Source organism: Haliotis rubra, unplaced genomic scaffold, assembly GCF_003918875.1.
Source record: "Haliotis rubra isolate DU_JTF1 unplaced genomic scaffold, ASM391887v1 Scf173, whole genome shotgun sequence".
NCBI classification, from domain to species: Eukaryota; Metazoa; Mollusca; class Gastropoda; order Lepetellida; family Haliotidae; genus Haliotis; species Haliotis rubra.
In genome coordinates, this window is record NW_025765703.1 from 43,015 (window position 1) to 62,449 (window position 19,435).

At 39.1% G+C, this 19,435-nt stretch overlaps 1 protein-coding gene across 2 annotated transcripts in view; it reads left to right on the forward strand.

Annotated features, from left to right (window-relative positions):
• LOC124272782 (aminopeptidase O-like) overlaps nt 1–19,435 on the forward strand; it is a 100,951-nt gene that overhangs the window by 34,756 nt on the left and 46,760 nt on the right. For both annotated transcript variants that reach the window (XR_006897427.1, XM_046707984.1), the window contains exon 9: nt 17,023–17,063. Coding sequence is in view for 1 of the 2 variants with exons in the window: in XM_046707984.1 (XP_046563940.1) it covers nt 17,023–17,063 (41 nt within the window). In the remaining variant the exon portion in view is untranslated. The remainder of the gene's footprint in view (nt 1–17,022; nt 17,064–19,435) is intronic.

Genomic DNA, 19,435 nt, shown 5'->3' on the forward strand with positions numbered 1-19,435 from the left:
ATCATATTTATCAGTCATTTTAGTAAGATGATGGCTCCTTATAATTAGCCTATGATGAGCATACATAGCCCACATCAAGAAAAGTGATGTTTTCTCAGCTGTTCCTGCATATACAACGAAAAAATATCAAATCACATATTGTAGACTATGATGATAATGGCCTCAAAGAGACCCCTCATTTAAACTTGTTTTAATTTTAGTTCATTTAACACATTTTGACTAAGATAGAATGCAAGTTGCCAGGACCCAAAACAATTTTCTTTATATCCGTCAGTTTGTGATAAACATGTTTAGTGTAACAAAGTCTGTTTCTTTAGTGCAGAGTAATGACACATTGATTAACACACAATTCTTAACAATAAACAGATTATGTATCAGTCTTGATGTAGTAATTGTTCAATTGTTATTCCACTTTTTCCATCTCACTATAACAAGTCACCCACTGCCGTAATGACTGTAGATGTCATGATCATTGCTGTAGGCTGTACTAACAAGCCTGGAGTATCTGCCAAACCTGATTAGGTACTTTGTTATAAACTGACCGCCTCCTCGGTGTAGTGGTTAGAGCGTCCGCCTGGAGTGCGGAAGGTCGCGGGTTCGATCCCCGACCGCGTCATACCAAAAGACGTTAAAATATGGTACTTGTTGGTCTCGGGCCTGCATTAATGGGTACAACAAGGACTGGTCTGCTTGGAGTCAGTATAATGTGTCTGAGTGGGGTATTCATGCTTCACTGCGGCATGGTATCTCAGTGGGCTAGCACTATAAAACCAGCTTAAGTCTGGGCTAGTACAAGCAGCCGCACATACACATACACACGCATGCACGTCGTCATATGAGCGAAATTATTCTCAAGTACGACGTTAAACCCAATTTCACCTCACCTTCTTATAAACCAATTTCACCCTTATATTTTAGTCAGTGAAGTCAATTCTAAATGACTACGTTTAATTGTTATTTTAAATTTTAATTTTCATTACAAATTCATTTGTTTGTAAATATCCCTAGGAGAATGCAATTCTTGACATATATTATTTTGTTTTTCAAGCAGGAGAAATGAAAATACAATTTGATAGATAAATTGTTCTTGTAGAGTAGAAAGGCTTAACCTGGCTAAGATTGTGCTTCAGAAATGTTCCGCCAGATAATAATGTAGGATCAGACGCAAGTGTTTCAGTTATCGCTTCTAATTACGTTTGGTATTTTTTCTGAAATTGACATATAGTTTGAAACGTTGAATGCTAAGTCAAACAGCCAGCCACGATATACTTCCCAAATCCATGACAGGCAAACACAAGTTTTGATTTCTTTTGATATCCAGTTTTAGATATTGATCTGTGTTTCTTTAGTAATGTGTGGACTGTGAACATCCTGCTAGGGACACAGCTCATGTTATGTAGAAGTGTTGTTGACAGACTTGTACGGACCTTGGGCTAGCCTTTACTCCAGTTAGGCTAAGTTACTTCTTTAATCTTAGGTTATCCATATGTTTCTGTAAACTGTTTGTGTTCTGTAGTCTGATAATTACTTAATTTGATTGTTTTTAGGCCCATATACTCAGATGTTACATTGTGCTTGCAACCAAAGAATTTATTACATTTTCATTTACATCCTAAATACCCTATATATATATATATTTTTCCTTATCCTGACTCATGCTCTTTTTGCTTGTCTTCTTCTTCTTGCGAACATAGTGGAACACTTGTATCTCCCTAATTGAAGCTCCCTTCAATGTAAAATCACTAATTAGTATTCACCACGAGTTACCTCCCTTCCACAAGCTCGGGAACGAGGGCGCCACCTCTACCCATGTGCCTCACTCTCTCCTTCTTCGCCCAGTGAGCTGGACGTGAGAGCTCCTGTGTCTCCCGACACACTATATCCTTTGAATTATATTTAGTTAGTTACCTCGTATAGACATCTATAGAGGTTTAGCTAGTATCCTTCAACGATTATATATTGATATTTAGTCGTTTTTCTACAGTTTATTCACGGGACGCCGTGTTTGTTTCAGTGGATTACGTTGATGAAAATTCTGTACTATTGCAGATTACGTTTTTTATGCTGCTGCTGATCCGCCTTTAATATGACTTAGATGTACGGCGCCATGTTCATTATATTCGCATTGCAGTTGCGGTACTAATTTATCCAATTCTACCTTTTTATTAATATTTACTTTGCGTTTGGCACGCACAGCAGATGCAGAGTCTAGTATGACTGATACACCGGAACCCCTCGCCAGTCTACTGCTGTTGGCCGACTCCCCTCCCGTGTGGTGTTCCACTAGAGTGGTGGAGAGGTGTGGGACGTAGTCCGCCATCTCCAAGAAGCATCCTGCTTCCCCAGACATCCCATCGTCGCAGCAGAAGACTAGAGGGTTTTCTACTACATCTCAACAGCCGAGATCGTTCTCATCGCAGATTTGGGCCTGTATGATGATCAGCCGATCATCATACCTGATGTACATCAAAAGAATGACCGATGTCGGCACAGATCAGCATGCAGCCTGATGTACCAACGCTGATATTCGATGATCGTCCTGAGGGTCCCATCATTACCAACACTCAACGCAGACGTCGCACACCCAGGGCAGCGTCGACCTCTGAGGGAAAATCAACGGTCTACTAGGACTTTCTCAACCGAGATTGTTCCAGCCGATGACCTGGACCTCTACGATGATCAGCTGATCATCATCCCCGACGTACGCCACAAGAAACGACCGGTGACAGCTACAACGACATCAGCAGAGATCACCATGCAGCCTGATGCCTCTACACTGATGTCGGACGATTTTCCTGTGGACCCCTCCATTAACACTGCAGATAAGGCACCAACGACCTCGTCGCAGACCATCCCTGAGGACCTGATGCGGCAAATTATGACCATGATGGAGGACCACTACAGACTGCATAAGCAGGGACCGAGCCATCGCGAAGGCTCCAACGTAGACAGCACCCCAGAGGCACCCCCCGTCAATGTAGCAGCCAGGACGATGTCACCTTCGCGAAGGAAGTCACGGACCACCTTGACGAAGGACCTAGATGTACAGCCTTCGCCAAGGCGGAAAGGACCTAGATGTACAGCCTTCGCGAAGGCGGAAAGGACCTAGATGTACAGATGTACAGGACTTCACGAAGGCAGGATAGATCATCACCTTCTGCGTTTTCATCCCTAGATGTGGACTCGGACCATCAGACATCACGGAAGCCTTCGCTAAGGTCATATCGTCGTTCCTCGACCGACGCGAGGAAGCTTCAGCGAAGGCATGCGCCGAAGGACACCTGAATCCAGATCATCATCATCTAGAAGGACATCGAGGGACTATACAAGAGCTTCACGAAACTATCAACGCTCCCCTGACAAGTCTCCTAGAAGATCAACCCATAGACAAGTTGATCATCGATATCAAGTATAAGAACTACAATCGTATATTGGTTCTGTTGAATCCATGACGAGACGCATGTTCGCTGGCCTAAATAGATCTAGAACGATCAATAAGACACTTATCACCAGACTTCGTAACCACCTACTTCTGAAAATGATAAGATGATCCATGCGCCCTACTTTAGGCAAGCGCCACCGATCCCACATCCTGTTAAACACAGAGGCTGTTCACATCCTGCGAAGCAAGCGGCATATATATATTTATATATATATATATATACTAATCGGGCTTTGACTCGATACCTTCGCGATGATTGCGAAGGCTAAGTGGCTCCAAGTCTACTTCACCCAGAAGATCTAGAAGGGATACTTCGAGAACTTCGCGAAGTCTCCGGCGTTCACCGAGGAAGTCTCCTCCAAGGTTTCCATATACTAGCCACTTTCGTCATATATAGCTACTGCCAGTCCGTTCAAGACGCCGCATAAGTTGATTATCAACTGTATGCCAGATACCGTCTATAAGCCTACGCGAAGATAATTGCACAGGCTATTTACAACACAGAACGTCGCTGTATTATTTAGTCAACGACATTTCATAGATCTTCACAGAAATCAACTATTCCGTATAAATTGCTAATATGCAATCCCGGACGACGATACGATTATCTACATGCGTGACCATTACGCATATCTGCAGACAATTCAATATCGAAATTGAACAGCAGCCTTGTTACAGCGAGTATAACTCTTAATCGTCAACCTTTCTGAGAAGAAATATGTACAACAAGTTCAACTTTAATTCTACAATTATGACGATACATTCATGTATACAGTCTACAAGCTCACAACTTGCAAGTTGTTTGTACCCTTATATATAAGGAAGTCGGAATTATATTCAAAACTGAAATTACTTTCACGACAACCAGGAAAATAACCTACCCAGCATAAAATTACAGAGCGAGATATTTCAAGGCCGGAGGTTTCACAAGCTGTGACCATTAACCCTCAAAACACGTGGTCACCGGATAACTTCGAAGCTACGGCGAAGACCGACGCTTATGCTAATATCAACAACGACAAGAATTTATTCAAGGTGGGTTTTTCCGCTACACCGGTGACATCACAGCTGGTATTATACAGAATCAAAATGCCTTGTTCTGATTGGACCGCGATGGACAACGCACTCTACATGAGAGGTCGATCTCAATTCACAGTTCAAGACTTACGTCACAAGTGACAACTATATATCAGTGAACGAGCAAGCCTCATTACAGTCCAGTTAACCTGAACATTCATGATTAGACTGCCTTCTTCAAGTTAGAGACCTCCCCTGTCAAGTTAAGACGAGGGATCGGCAGTCAGGCGATTTTAAATAAAGTTCAACGAGGACAGACACACCTGGTTGTGCACCTACATCGTCAAGGACTTCGCGAGCTTAATTACCTAGACGAAAGATACAAGTGGATCTAAATCCACAGCGTTTCAGACTACAGCTGAATTTCATCAAGCGACTAACACAACTAGATGGCTAGTAAACCTACTAAGCTTCTGTTTGGAGAATAAAACGGAAGTTTCACGCCCAACCTGGGGATATGAATATAGTGCTCCAACACCTCACAAGTGAGGTTTATGAACACGCCTGGATGACATACTTGGACTCCATGATACGATGATTCTATCACGATGGCCAGCAAAAGCACTGTAAATTTATCTCCACCGAACCAAACAGGAGGAAAAAATGCAACAGATTATTTCCTCTATCTTCAACTTATGCAAAGTGAAGTCTCACGTACTATATCTCCGTTTGGATCAGAACTGTCATACTACGTGCATATGTGGATGGACCTATTCCGACCCTCCATGAGCTTTAATACTCATGATATTAGAGCGCTAACTTCTACAATTGATCTACACAAATGTGATTGAAATAATGGAGGGTTTATTTCTGGAAATCCGATATGGTGGCTGCTAACCATTATCTGAGAGATATCACCACCGAGGACGTCTCAGGTATCCACCAATTCGATCCCATGGTCCTCGCACAACAGCTGACAGTTCCTCGGAGAAGATAAGTCAATCTAACAGATTTTTACTTATCTTATAACAATACTAAATAGCTTCATGCTATATATAATTTACTTAAGTTCCTTTATCATCACGGTACTATGATTATTACATCATACAATATATAAGTTAACAACTCTACAGAGTTTGTTATTATATATTTACCTTAAGTTATTCAGTTTTTGGCTACTTTATACGTAGCTTAAGTTAATTAAGCTAACAAACTCTACGGAGTTTTACTATTATATAGGAAGCTTAAGCTAATTATACCTTAAGCATAGTACTATACTCATATTATAAAAATATATTAGCTAACAAACTCTAAGGAGTTTTGCTATTATATAGGTAGCTTAAGCTTATTCATATCTTAAGCTTAGTACTATGTTTATATCATATAAGTAGATTAGCTAACAAACTCTAAAGAGTTTTTTGCTATTTGGCTTAAGTGTCATCATATTTCTAAGCAATATGGTTATATTATAACATGTATTACCTAACAAACTCTACAGAGTTTTAGCTATTATATATGTAACTTAAGCTTATTCATATCTTAAGCGCAGTACTATGTTTATATCATATAGGTATATTAGCTATCAAAACTCTAAAAGAGGTTTTTGCTATTATATATTTCGCTTAAGTTTCATCATATTTTAAGCTTTATGGTTACATTATAACATGTATTAGCTAACAAACTCTACGGAGTTCTTGCTATTATATATGTAGCTTAAGTTTTCCTTCATAAGCTCAATACTAGGTTTATATCATATAAGTATTTTAGCTAACAAACTCTAAAGGGTTGTTTTCGCTATTATACAATTAGCTTAAGTTTCATCATATCTTAAGCAGTATGTTTACATTATAAAGGTATTAGCTAACAAAACTCGACGGAGTTTTGTTATTATATATATATAGCTTAAGTTTAATCATATCTTAAGCTCAGTACTATGTTTTTAACATAAAAAGTATATTAGTTAATAAACTCTAAGGAGTTTATTTTGCTATATACATTTAGCTTAAGTCTAATCTTATCTTCAGCTTAGTACTATGGTTACATTATAAACATATTAGCTAATAAACTCTACAGAGTTTTTTGGCTGTTATATATGTAGCTTAAGTTAATTATATCTTAAGCACAATACTATACTCATATTGTAAAATATATTAGCTAACAAACTCTACGGAGTTTTGCTATTATATATGTAGCTTAAGTTAATTATATCTTAAGCACACTACTATACTCATATTGTAAAATATATTAGCTAACAAAACCCTACAGAGTTTTGCTATTATATATGTAGCTTAAGTTATTTATATCTTAAGCTCAGTACTATACTAATATTATAAAAATATATTAGCTAACAAACTCTACAGAGTTTTGCTATTATATATGTAGCTTAAGTTCATTATAGCTTAAGCACAGTACTATACTCATATTATATAAATATATTAGCTAACAAACTCTACAGAGTTTTTGCTATTATATATGTAGCTAAAGCTTATTCATATCTTAAGCTCAGCATTATATCTATATCATATAAGTATATTAACTAACAAACTCTAAAGAGTTTGCTATTATATAATTAGCTTAAGTTTAATCATATCTTAAGCTTAGTACTATGTTTATATCTTAAAGTATTTTAGCTAACAAACTCTAAGGAGTTTATACTAGCATATTAACAAGCTTAAGTCTATTAGTCTTAAGCATTGTATTAATGTTATACTTTATCATAATAAGTACATGGTAATAACCTTTATATGGCAGCTGATAAGTTAGCAGCAGGAATTCATCAGTTCAGTGCCTTTATGAAGTTCCCATAGGGTTATTACAATCATCACAGTTCAAATCACTAATTATTAAAAATCCAAAGTATTAGATATTCCCACCTCCGTTCCGTAGGATTCTACAAGCAAAAAGAGCATGAGTCAGGATAAGGAAAAATATGTAATTTTTGGAGTAAAATTGATATTTTATACTTATCCTGACTCATGAGGTCAGCCCTCCCATCCTCCCCACATAACACTTTGGATTTCCCTGTAAATTCAAATGTTGGGCTCAGTATATGAGGAGAGAGTGAGGCACATGGGTAGAGGTGGCGCCCTCGTTCCCGCGCTTGTGGAAGGGAGGTAACTCGTGGTGAATACTAATTAGTGATTTTACATTGAAGGGAGCTTCAATTAGGGAGATACAAGTGTTCCACTATGTTCGCAAGAAGAAGAAGACAAGCAAAAAGAGCATGAGTCAGGATAAGTATAAAATATCAATTTTACTCCAAAAATTACATACTTGGACAGATGGAATATGTTCTGAAATCTTTGAGAGTTAATTATAGGTATCATAATGCTGGCTAGGTTGTCTGTTAAAACTTCACAATGGGTTTGTACATCGGCATACAGAGGAGATGCCAAACTTAAGTATTTCACAGGAGCCATGTCACAATAGATAACACTGATGCAGATGTCTTCAGGCGGCATTGATAAAACAAGACTTGGTCAATAACCTGATACTGAGTCCATGTTACCTTAGGCTAGGATTTATATAGAAACATCTTTCAAACTATGTAGACGTAACTTATACCTTTTTCAATAGACTGTCTGTGTGATGTGTTCTTATCATTCTTGACTGGAGTCTTTCTCAAGGCTATAACTGATCAGGGCGAAACTAGTATTCTGTATTCATATTTTCCTAATATCGGAATCTTGATATATCACTTGTAGGGTAATAATTAATATTGAAGATTTGTATAAAATATTACTCCATGATATTATACAAAAGTAAACATTCTTATTCGTTGTTGTTTCACAACTTTCAAGGGGTGTTGTCTAGTAAGGTATTCATATCAGGTGAGTAGCAGTGTTCACACTCGTGCATTTTAGTGAAATTAAGACTCATTTTGTCATAATTTTGGGAGAGAGGTGAAATCAGTGTCGATGTATTCCCCATTTGGACTTCCAGACATGTGTTTAACTGTACAGTAAGTAAAGTAATGAATTGGAAGGGACCACTAATTTCAGGTTGTTGTACTTGTATTTTGTGATGCAAGAACTTAATTAAGCACCCCTGTATTTTTCCAATGATAGGTTTTCAACATGTACATAAAACTTCTCATGGTGACCATAATGGAAAAACATTGAAATCCATGTTGATTTTATGATGATGATTGCTCATTTAAAAAAGCCCACTGATTTTCATACAAAACCATGTCTATACAAATATGGTCCTGGGATGTTTAATGTTGAATGTGAACATTCAAAATGTCATTTTGCATATTACACGATTTATCATATAAAGCAGCTTCTAATTGGGCTACGTTCTGTACTGGAGGATCCCTTTGTTGCACACGACGACCAATCATGTCCCAGATATGCTCCAAAGGGTTAAGATCGGGACTCATTCAATCATGAGATATGCTATGGGGTGCTTAACTAGGTTCTTTGTGTATATATTGCTGCTTTGGATAGCCTCACGTAGTAAGGGAAGGTTTGATTGTTGACATGTGGACAGCCCAGATATTGTTGTTTGACAGTGGACATATGAAGTGAGGCATATATATCATCAGTCCTCTACACTGAGCATGTTCAATATTTTCATCAATTTTATATGATAAAATATATTGCATATGGCTGGGAGGAAAACCCAATACAGTTCCTTATAAGCATATTTTACTGTATATTGTAATGAAAATGGAGCATTAAGGACTGCATAGTTCTTTCCCAACCCCATGAGCCTCCAGTAGGTGAGTGACCAATGTGGTCTTCTGTCACTGAAGTCCTGCAGCAATTAGAGTGTTGCAGAGATCCCCAGCAATCTATGCTAGTATATATCTGTGACTATATGGATAGGGTGGTCTGCCTCAGTGACTTGATAGACAGACGATGGTGATAGGGTGGTCTGCCTCAGTGACTTGATAGACAGATGATGGTGATAGGGTGGTCTGCCTCAGTGACTTGGTAGACAGATGATGGTGATAGGGTGGTCTCCCTCAGTGACTTCATTGATAGGGTGGTCAATGGTGATAGGGTGATGGTGATCTGCCTGCCCAGTGACTTGATAGACAGATGATGGTGATAGGGTGGTCTGCCTCAGTGACTTGATAGACAGACAATGGTGATAGGGTGGTCTGCCTCAGTGACTTGATAGACAGACAATGGTGATAGGGTGGTCTGCCTCAGTGACTTGATAGACAGATGATGGTGATAGGGTGGTCTGCCTTAGTGACTTGGTAGACAGACAATGGTGATAGGGTGGTCTGCCTCAGTGACTTGATAGACAGACGATGGTGATAGGGTGGTCTGCCTCAGTGACTTGGTAGACAGACGATGGTGATAGGGTGGTCTGCCTCAGTGACTTGATTGACAGACGATGGTGATAGGGTGGTCTGCCTCAGTGACTTGGTAGACAGACGATGGTGATAGGATGGTCTGCCTCAGTGACTTGGTAGACAGACGATGGTGACAGGGTGGTCTGCCTCAGTGACTTGGTAGACAGACGATGGTGATAGGGTGGTCTGCCTCTGGGGACTTGGTAGACAGACGACAGTAGATAGGGTGGTCTGATCAGTGACTGTGGTGATAGGTGGGTAGTCTGCCTCAGTGACTTGGTAGACAGGATGGTGATAGGGTGGTCTGCCTCAGTGACTTGGTAGACAGACGATGGTGCCTCAGTGACTTGGTAGACAGACGATGGTGATAGGGTGGTCTGCCTCAGTGACTTGGTAAACAGACGATGGTGATAGGGTGGTCTGCCTCAGTGACTTGGTAGACAGACGATGGTGATAGGGTGGTCTGCCTCAGTGACTTGGTAGACAGACAATAGTGATAGGGTGGTCTGCTTCAGTGACTTGGTAGACAGACAATAGTGATAGGGTGGTCTGCCTCAGTGACTTGGTAGACAGACAATAGTGATAGGGTGGTCTGCCTCAGTGACTTGGTAAACAGACGATGGTGATAGGGTGGTCTGCCTCAGTGACTTGGTAGACAGACGATGGTGATAGGGTGGTCTGCCTCAGTGACTTGGTAGACAGACGATGGTGATAGGGTGGTCTGCTTCAGTGACTTGGTAGACAGACAATAGTGATAGGGTGGTTTGCCTCAGTGACTTGGTGGACAGACAATGGTGATAGGGTGGTCTGCCTCAGTGACTTGGTAGACAGACATTATGGTGATGATTGTTGGGCAAAATATCAATCACTGGACTGTCTGGTCCAGAATATTTACACACTGCTGTCACATTGCTGGAGAGAGTATGAGTGAGTGAGTGAGTGACTGAGTGAGTCTAGTTTTACGCCGCTTTTAGCAATATTCCAGCAATATCACGGCGGGGGAACACCAGATATGGGCTTCACACATTGTACCCATGTGGAGAATCGAACCCGGGTATTCGGCGTGACGAGCGGACGCCGTAACCACTAGGCTACCCCACCACCCCCGGAGAGAGTATGAGTGCTGCATTAAACAACAACAAACTCCCTGTGCTCTCGTACAAAACCTGCTATATTCTTAATGGACATTATTCTACACATACATGATATTTAGCATTAGCTCTTCAGGTCTGAGCAACTAACCCATAAAGAATTGAACAAACTCAAATATCAAGACTGTCAACTGATTCAAATGTTTTGGTGTCAGAAGTTAATGGTAATGTATCCTGTTTGATGAACTTTGGCTAAAGATCTTAATCTGTTTGGTTAGGCTTCCCAGACATACCAAGATGAAACAAGAGACATGGATGGTAGAGTTAATCAGTTTCACTCCCTATATGTGATCCTTTATGTGATTGTTTATGTGATTGAGACTCTTTGCCAAACGCTTTTGACAGTTTGAAGAAATTGGGCAAACTTAAAGCTGGAGAATTATGGATACTCAGCCCTGGATTTCAGAGATGATCAAGGTCAGTGAAATCAGAGATACTCAGTGTCAGGAAATCAGAGATTCTCAAGGTCAGGGAAATCAGAGATGCTGAAGGTCAGGGAAATCAGAAATACTCAAGGTCAGAGAAATCAGAGATGCTCAAGGTCAGAGAAATCTGAGATGCTCAATATAATGGAAATCAGAGATTCTCAAGGTCAGGGAAATCAAGAGGATGCTCAAGGTCAGGGGAAATCAGAGAAATTCTCAAGGTCAGAGAAATCAGAAATACTCAAGGTCAGAGAAATCAGAGATGCTCAAGGTCAGAGAAATCAGAGATGCTCAAGGTCAGGGAAATCAGAAATACTCAAGGTCAGGGAAATCAGAAATACTCATGGTCAGAGAAATCAGAGATTCTCAATGTCAGGAAATCAGAGATTCTCAAGGTCAGAGAAATCAGATGCTTTCAAGGTCAGAGAAATCAGAGATTCTCAAGGTCAGGAAATCAGAGATGCTCAATGAAATCAGAAATACTCATGGTCAGGAAATCAGAGATTCTCAAGGTCAAGAAATCAGAGATCTCAATATAAGGGAAATCAGAGATTCTCAAGGTCAGGAAATCAGAAATACTCAAGGTCAGGAAAAATCAGAAATACTCAAGGTCAGGAAATCATGGTCACTCAAGGTCAGGGAATCAGAAATACTCAAGGTCAGAGAAATCAGAGATTCTCAAGGTCAGAGATGCTCAAAATCAGAGATTCTCAAAGGTCAGAGATTCTCAAGGTCAGGAAATCAGAGATACTCAAGGTCAGGAAATACTCAAGGTCAGGGAAATCAGAGATGCTCAAGGTCAGAGAAATCAGAAATACTCAAGGTCAGAGAAATCAGAAATGCTCAAGGTCAGGAAATCAGAGATTCTCAAGGTCAGGGAAATCAGAGATGCTCAATGTCAGGAAATCAGAAATACTCATGGTCAGAGAAATCAGAAATGCGAGTGTCAGGAAATCAGAAATACTCAAGGTCAGGAAATCAGAAATACTCAAGGTCAGGGAAATCAGAGATGCTCAAGGCCAGAGACATCAGAAATGCAGTGTCAGAGAAATCAGAGTTGCTCAATATAATGGAAGTCAGAGATTCTCAAGGTCAGGAAATCAGAATGCATGTCAGGAAATCAGAAACTCGCAGTGTCAGGAAATCAGAAATACTCAAGGTCAGGGAAATCAGAAATACTCAAGGTCAGGGAAATCAGAAATACACGGTCAGAAATCAGAGATCTCAAGGTCAGAGAAATCAGAAATACTCTCAAGGTCAGGGAAATCAGAAATACTCAAGGTCAGGAAATCAAGGTCAGAGAAATCAGAGATTCTCAAGGTCAGAGAAACTCAGAGATGCTCAATATAATGGAAATCAGAGATTCTCAAGGTCAGGAAATCAGAGATGCTCAATGTCAGAATCAGAGATTCTCAAGGTCAGAAATCAGAAATACTCAAGGTCAGAAAATCAGAAATACTCAAATCAGAAATACTCAGAAATATCAAGGTCAGGGAAATCGAGATTCTCAAGGTCAGAGAAATCTCAGAAATCAGAGATTCTCAAGGTCAGGTCAGAAATACTCAAGGTCAGGAAATCAGAGATTCTCAATCAGAGAAATCAGAAATACTCAATATAATGGAAATCAGAGATTCTCAAGATCAGAGTCAGAAATACTCAAGGTCAGGAAATCAGAGATTCTCAAGGTCAGAAAATCAGAAATACTCAGATAATGGAAATCAGAGATGCTCAAGGTCAGTCAGAGAAATCAGAGATCAGGAGATGCTCAAGGTCAGAGAAATCAAAATATTCAAGGTCAGAGAAATCAGAGATGCTCAAGGTCAGAGAAATCAGAGATGCTCAAGGTCAGAGAAATCAGAGATGCTCAATGTCAGAGAAATCAGAGATTCTCAATGTCAGAGAAATCAGAGATGCTCAAGGTCAGAGAAATCAGAGATTCTCAAGGTCAGAGAAATCAGATTCTCAAGGTCAGAGAAATCAGAAATACTCAAGGTCAGAGAAATCAGAGATGCTCAAGGTCAGAGAAATCAGAGATGCTCAAGGTCAGGGAAATCAGAAATACTCAAGGTCAGGGAAATCAGAAATACTCATGGTCAGAGAAATTAGAGATTCTCAAGGTCAGAGAAATCAGAGATGCTCAATATAATGGAAATCAGAGATTCTCAAGGTCAGAGAAATCAGAAATACTCAAGGTCAGGGAAATCAGAGATTCTCAAGGTCAGAGAAATCAGAAATACTCAAGGTCAGGAAATCAGAGATTCTCAAGGTCAGAGAAATCAGAGATGCTCAATATAATGGAAATCAGAGATTCTCAAGGTCAGGGAAATCAGAGATGCTCAATATAATGGAAATCAGAGATTCTCAAGGTCAGGGAAATCAGAAATACTCAAGGTCAGGGAAATCAGAAATACTCAAGGTCAGGGAAATCAGATCAGAGATGCTCAATGTCAGGGAAATCAGAAATACTCATGGTCAGAGAAATCAGAGATTCTCAAGGTCAGAGAAATCAGAGATGCTCAATATAATGGAAATCAGAGATTCTCAAGGTCAGAGAAATCAGAGATGCTCAATATAATGGAAATCAGAGATTCTCAAGGTCAGAGAAATCAGAAATACTCAAGGTCAGGGAAATCAGAAATACTCAAGGTCAGGGAAATCAGAAATACTCAAGGTCAGGGAAATCAGAAATACTCAAGGTCAGAGAAATCAGAGATTCTCAAGGTCAGAGAAATCAGAGATGCTCAATATAATGGAAATCAGAGATTCTCAAGGTCAGGGAAATCAGAGATTCTCAAGGTCAGAGAAATCAGAAATACTCAAGGTCAGGGAAATCAGAAATACTCAAGGTCAGGGAAATCAGAGATGCTCAAGGTCAGAGAAATCAGAAATACTCAAGGTCAGAGAAATCAGAAATGCGCAGTGTCAGGGAAATCAGAGATTCTCAAGGTCAGGGAAATCAGAGATGCTCAATGTCAGGGAAATCAGAAATACTCATGGTCAGAGAAATCAGAAATGCGCAGTGTCAGGGAAATCAGAAATACTCAAGGTCAGGGAAATCAGAAATACTCAAGGTCAGGGAAATCAGAGATGCTCAAGGCCAGAGACATCAGAAATGCGCAGTGTCAGAGAAATCAGAGTTGCTCAATATAATGGAAGTCAGAGATTCTCAAGGTCAGGGAAATCAGAGATGCTCAATGTCAGGGAAATCAGAAATGCGCAGTGTCAGTGAAATCAGAAATACTCAAGGTCAGGGAAATCAGAAATACTCAAGGTCAGGGAAATCAGAAATACTCACGGTCAGGGAAATCAGAGATGCTCAAGGTCAGAGAAATCAGAAATGCGCAGTGTCAGGGAAATCAGAAATACTCAAGGTCAGGGAAATCAGAAATACTCAAGGTCAGGGAAATCAGAGATGCTCAAGGTCAGAGAAATCAGAAATACTCAAGGTCAGAGAAATCAGAAATGCGCAGTGTCAGAGAAATCACAGATACTCAAGGTCAGGGAAAAACAGATACACAAGGTCAGGAAATCAAATGTAAATAAGGTCAATGATATCCAAGGTAATCAAGGTCAGGGAAATCAGCAAAACTTGAGCTCAGGTAAGTCATGGATACTCGGGATCGAAGTAATGAAGGATTCTCAAGCTCAAGGATTTAACAGGGCAACTTGCCACTGGTATTATTCAGTGAAAATTTACTGTTTTCAATCTTTGAAAAAAGAGTTTGTGTATTCATACACAGATGGACACTGAATGGCTGACATCCGCATGTTATCACATGATTGATGGACTGTCACATGACTGCAAGAGCCGCAGTGATGGATCGATCATTGTTTGGCAAGGATTGTGTTTGGGGATGAGTGAGTGAGTGAGTTTACGTTTATGTCACACTCAGCAATATTCCAGCTATGTGGCGGCAGTTTGTAAATAATCAATCTGGACCAGACAATCCAGTGATCCACAGCATTAGCATCGATCCACACAATTGGGACACAATGACATGTCAACGACAAACATGCATTACTGAAAATCAATTCTAACCACGATCTTGGGTTGTTTTGGGGTGAATCAACTACTTGTGAGGGGTGGGATGCAGAACATATTCATGGATGAATGACATTCAACAGCAAGTGCAAATCTCTGGTATCCCTGTTATATTTCCTTAACTACTTTCCTTATTAAAGAAATAAAATATTGGATTTATGAAGATTAATGAATTGAGAATTAAGCGATTCTTATGTCTTAGACAATCTTTGTAATCACATCAATGGATACATATTTGAAATTTTTGTTGTTGGAAAATTAATGTTATCATTCTTAGCATTTAATTTACTTAAATGTCTTTTTGCAGTGAAAATGTACTGATGAATTTCACTTTAAACAAAAATGTAAATCAAATAAAGTGAAGTTAAGATTGCGAATCCTCATGATTTTTACCTTGTCAACTGAACATTTAAATCTCAGAATTCTTTTCAACTTACGATAAAAGTTGTTTAACAAACAATCATAGATTCAAATCGCTATTATTGGTTTGTATTACAAAAGGGTAAGCATAGTAGTTGGAACAGTGAAACAAATGCACGTGCGGTACGTGATGAGCGTTAACTTAGACCAACCCTACTTGTTCTCAGTGTTTCATTTAATGTGCATACACCCTTGAAATACAAACTAACAATAGCGATTTGAAACTATGATCGTTTGGTATATTGTTTTGTCTCAAAGTTCACACAAGCTTTTAGACACTTTGGCAGTCAAGATATTTTCTCAATCTATAAAAGTTTAGTCTAAGCCCTGTGTCCAGGAGGTGAGAGTTTCCATGTACACACATGGAGGTCTTCATCTCTTCATCCAGGTTAGAATTGGTCTTCAGCAACCCGTTGATGCATGTCATTGTATCCAGACATAATGATGTCTCTCCCTGGACTCCTTCTTGACCAGGCTTAGGGGCGGTGGGGTAGACTGATGGTTAAAGCATTCGCTCGTCACACTGAAGACCCGGGTTCGATTCCCCACATGGGTACAATGTGTGAAGCTCATTTCTGGTGTCCCCCGCCGTGATATTGCTGGAATATTGCTAAAAGCAGCGTAAAACCAAACTCACTCACTCACTTGACCAGGCTTGATGGTTTACAGATCACTGTCATATTGAATTTAAATTAGCGGTCAAGGCAACAACCTTTTTGTGAACAATAAGCCTTCATGTCAGTCTCTTGATCTCTACAGACCTAGATTTGAGAAGGGATATTCTTGGACCCTATCCACAATGAAGTAAGATTTTCAGTTTGAAAATTCTCAGAAAGTTAGACAGAAATATTGAAACAGATAGATTTTCAGTGAGACAATTTTTATCAAGAACATCATTGTGTTATCACTTTTATGAAATTGAATTAATTAATTCTTCTTGAAACAGTGTAGTTTCGGGTGCTGTAGCTTCCAGGTAAGATGGGAGCGGTAGGGTAGCCTAGTGGTTAAGGCGTTCACTTGTCATACTGAAGACTCGGGTTCGATTCCCCACATGTCCCCTGCTGTGGTATTGCTGGAATATTGCTAAAGGCGGCATAAAACCAAACTCACTCACTCACTCCAGGTAAGATGAGCTTCTCACTTGCCATGCTCTGGAATGTCACATTTGTTTTATCTGTTAATATTTTTTTTATAATAAAGTTATGTTTTTGTTTCAGGACTTCTTCCAGTTCTTCTTCAAGGAATTCCCCGAGCTGAGGTAAGTTTTCCTACATGTGGTGTTAGAAGGTGTTTTGTGAGAGTTGGTAGCACTGCTTGAAAACACTATCCAAGTTATTTTACATTGTCATCATTTTGTAGTCTAACTCCAGAGATAGACAACAATCAACATTCTGCCAGCACAAGGAACAAGCTATTATTTATATTGGCTTTTGCGTTTTTGTCATTTCAAATCCATTTAGCAGTTTGAGATATTGTAGTAAAAGAGATTGGTATTTAAAAGTTTGTGTGTGTCGTATATTTTGTCAGTATCAATACTTCAACGTCCCTTGAGGCAGTACTATTATGTACATTCAGGGTTTGTGTAGCTAGATGACTCCTATGAAATAGGAGAATATAGTAATATAGAGTACACTGATACCTGTTGGAGAATGATGCGGGCGTTGCTTGCTTATTGTGTTTGCAGGAATAAATTGAAAATGAAGACAGCAGTATTTTTGTATGACCATATTTAATTAAATTTGAAGATTATAGTATCTAGATTTAATGGATTAACTGTGTGTCTAAGAGAAACATAGAGTCTGTATTACCTTAGGCTAGGATTTATGTAGAAACATCTTTTTACTATGTAGTCGTAACTTATACTTTTTTGAATAATGTTGGTGAGATGAGTTTTTATTACTTTAAACTGGTGTCTTTCTCTAAGCTATTGCTGACCATGATGAAACTAATATTCTATATTCATATTTTCCCAATATCTGAATCTTGATACATCGCTTGTAGTGGTAATAAATAATAATGAATTATTACTCCAAGACATAACCCATATGTGAGTAAATACAGTATGTTACAGGAAGAATATTTTAATGAAATGTTCAAGGTTTTTGAGACAACCACGTGTAATTTGAAATGTAATATGAATATGCCCATCTATCACTGGGAAATGAATCCTGCAGAAATCAAGTACCTCGGCCCATGTCTTTATACCTTATAAGGATACATTAAAATACAGTGGTCTGAGGGACGGCTTCAGCCACATAATGTGTGTTACATGAAGGATGGGTAAACAGACATCTTTCTATAAGTATCTTTCAGATGAGACGGTAGGAATCTATGTGTTCACATGATGGGACCCATGAAGATTCGGGGTAGAATTAATCTTCAGTAAGCCCATGCTTGTCTTGAGAGGCAACTAATAGGATCTGGTGGTCAGGCTTGCTAACTTGGTTGACACGTCATCATATCCCATTCGGGTAGATTGATGCTCATACTGTTGATCACTGGATTGTCTAGTCCAGGCTCCATTATTTACAGACCACCACCATAAAAATTGAATATTGCTGAGTGCAGCGTAAACCTAACCTCACACACATGATGGTTTCATAGATGCCTCTTTCTAGCCACTTTGGAAATGTCATACTTTAAAATATTGCTGTGTGTATTATCCGCTATATTCATATGAATGACTGACAGTATTTTTTCCTCAGTTATCACACAGTGTTGGACATATGGCACAATAGATTACAAACATTTAAGAAGACATGTTTTATAATTCAATAGAAAATATTCAGTGACATTAAACTTACGTCAGAAGGAGTGAAGCTCTGAAGTACTGTATTCTAAATCACTTTGAAATATTGCATTCTTTATGATATGAAGAATTGTTTTAATAATGCTGGCTTGTTGTATAACAGTGATACACAGAAGCAATAACAAATGACATCATGTCATCTGAAATAACATCCATTAGTTGATTGAAATTGTGTGTTGAAAAGTAAGCTACTGACCTTCAACTCAAGTTATTGGATTCATGTTACAGAGGAGAAGTATCTTTAATTTTAGTTCATGAAATTGCAAGTGTATTGCAAGATAATCATTTTTCAACTGGTTAAAATGTTTCTAAACTTCAGTATTAGATTTCCGAGTACATGAAGTTTTGGAGAACAGTGACAGAATGTAAATGTTTAATCAGTGACCTTCTCCATGACTGTCTGCATCTTCCTCCTGGACACTGGGTTAGCCTAGTGGTTAAAGCTTTCGCTCTTCACACCAAAGATCTGGGTTCAATTCCCCACATGGATACAATGTGTGAACCCTTTTCCTGGTGTTCCCTGCTGTGACATTGCTGGAATATTGATAAAAGCGTCTTAAACCATACTCACTCACTCACTCCTGGACACAGCTTCCATTTCATTCAGGGTCCCACCATGTCTGAAGTTTGCATACTATATTAATATAAATCATTGATTAAACATATATTGACTCAAGAATTTCATGTGACATGACCTTGAGCTTATGTCCATCTCAAAACTTGTCAACCGAGATTTGAACCAACAAAATGATCTGTTCACTACTGGCAGTGTTTCTCCCAGTGTTAGGGCAGTAGAACATGCTGTGTCAGTAGTGCATTGT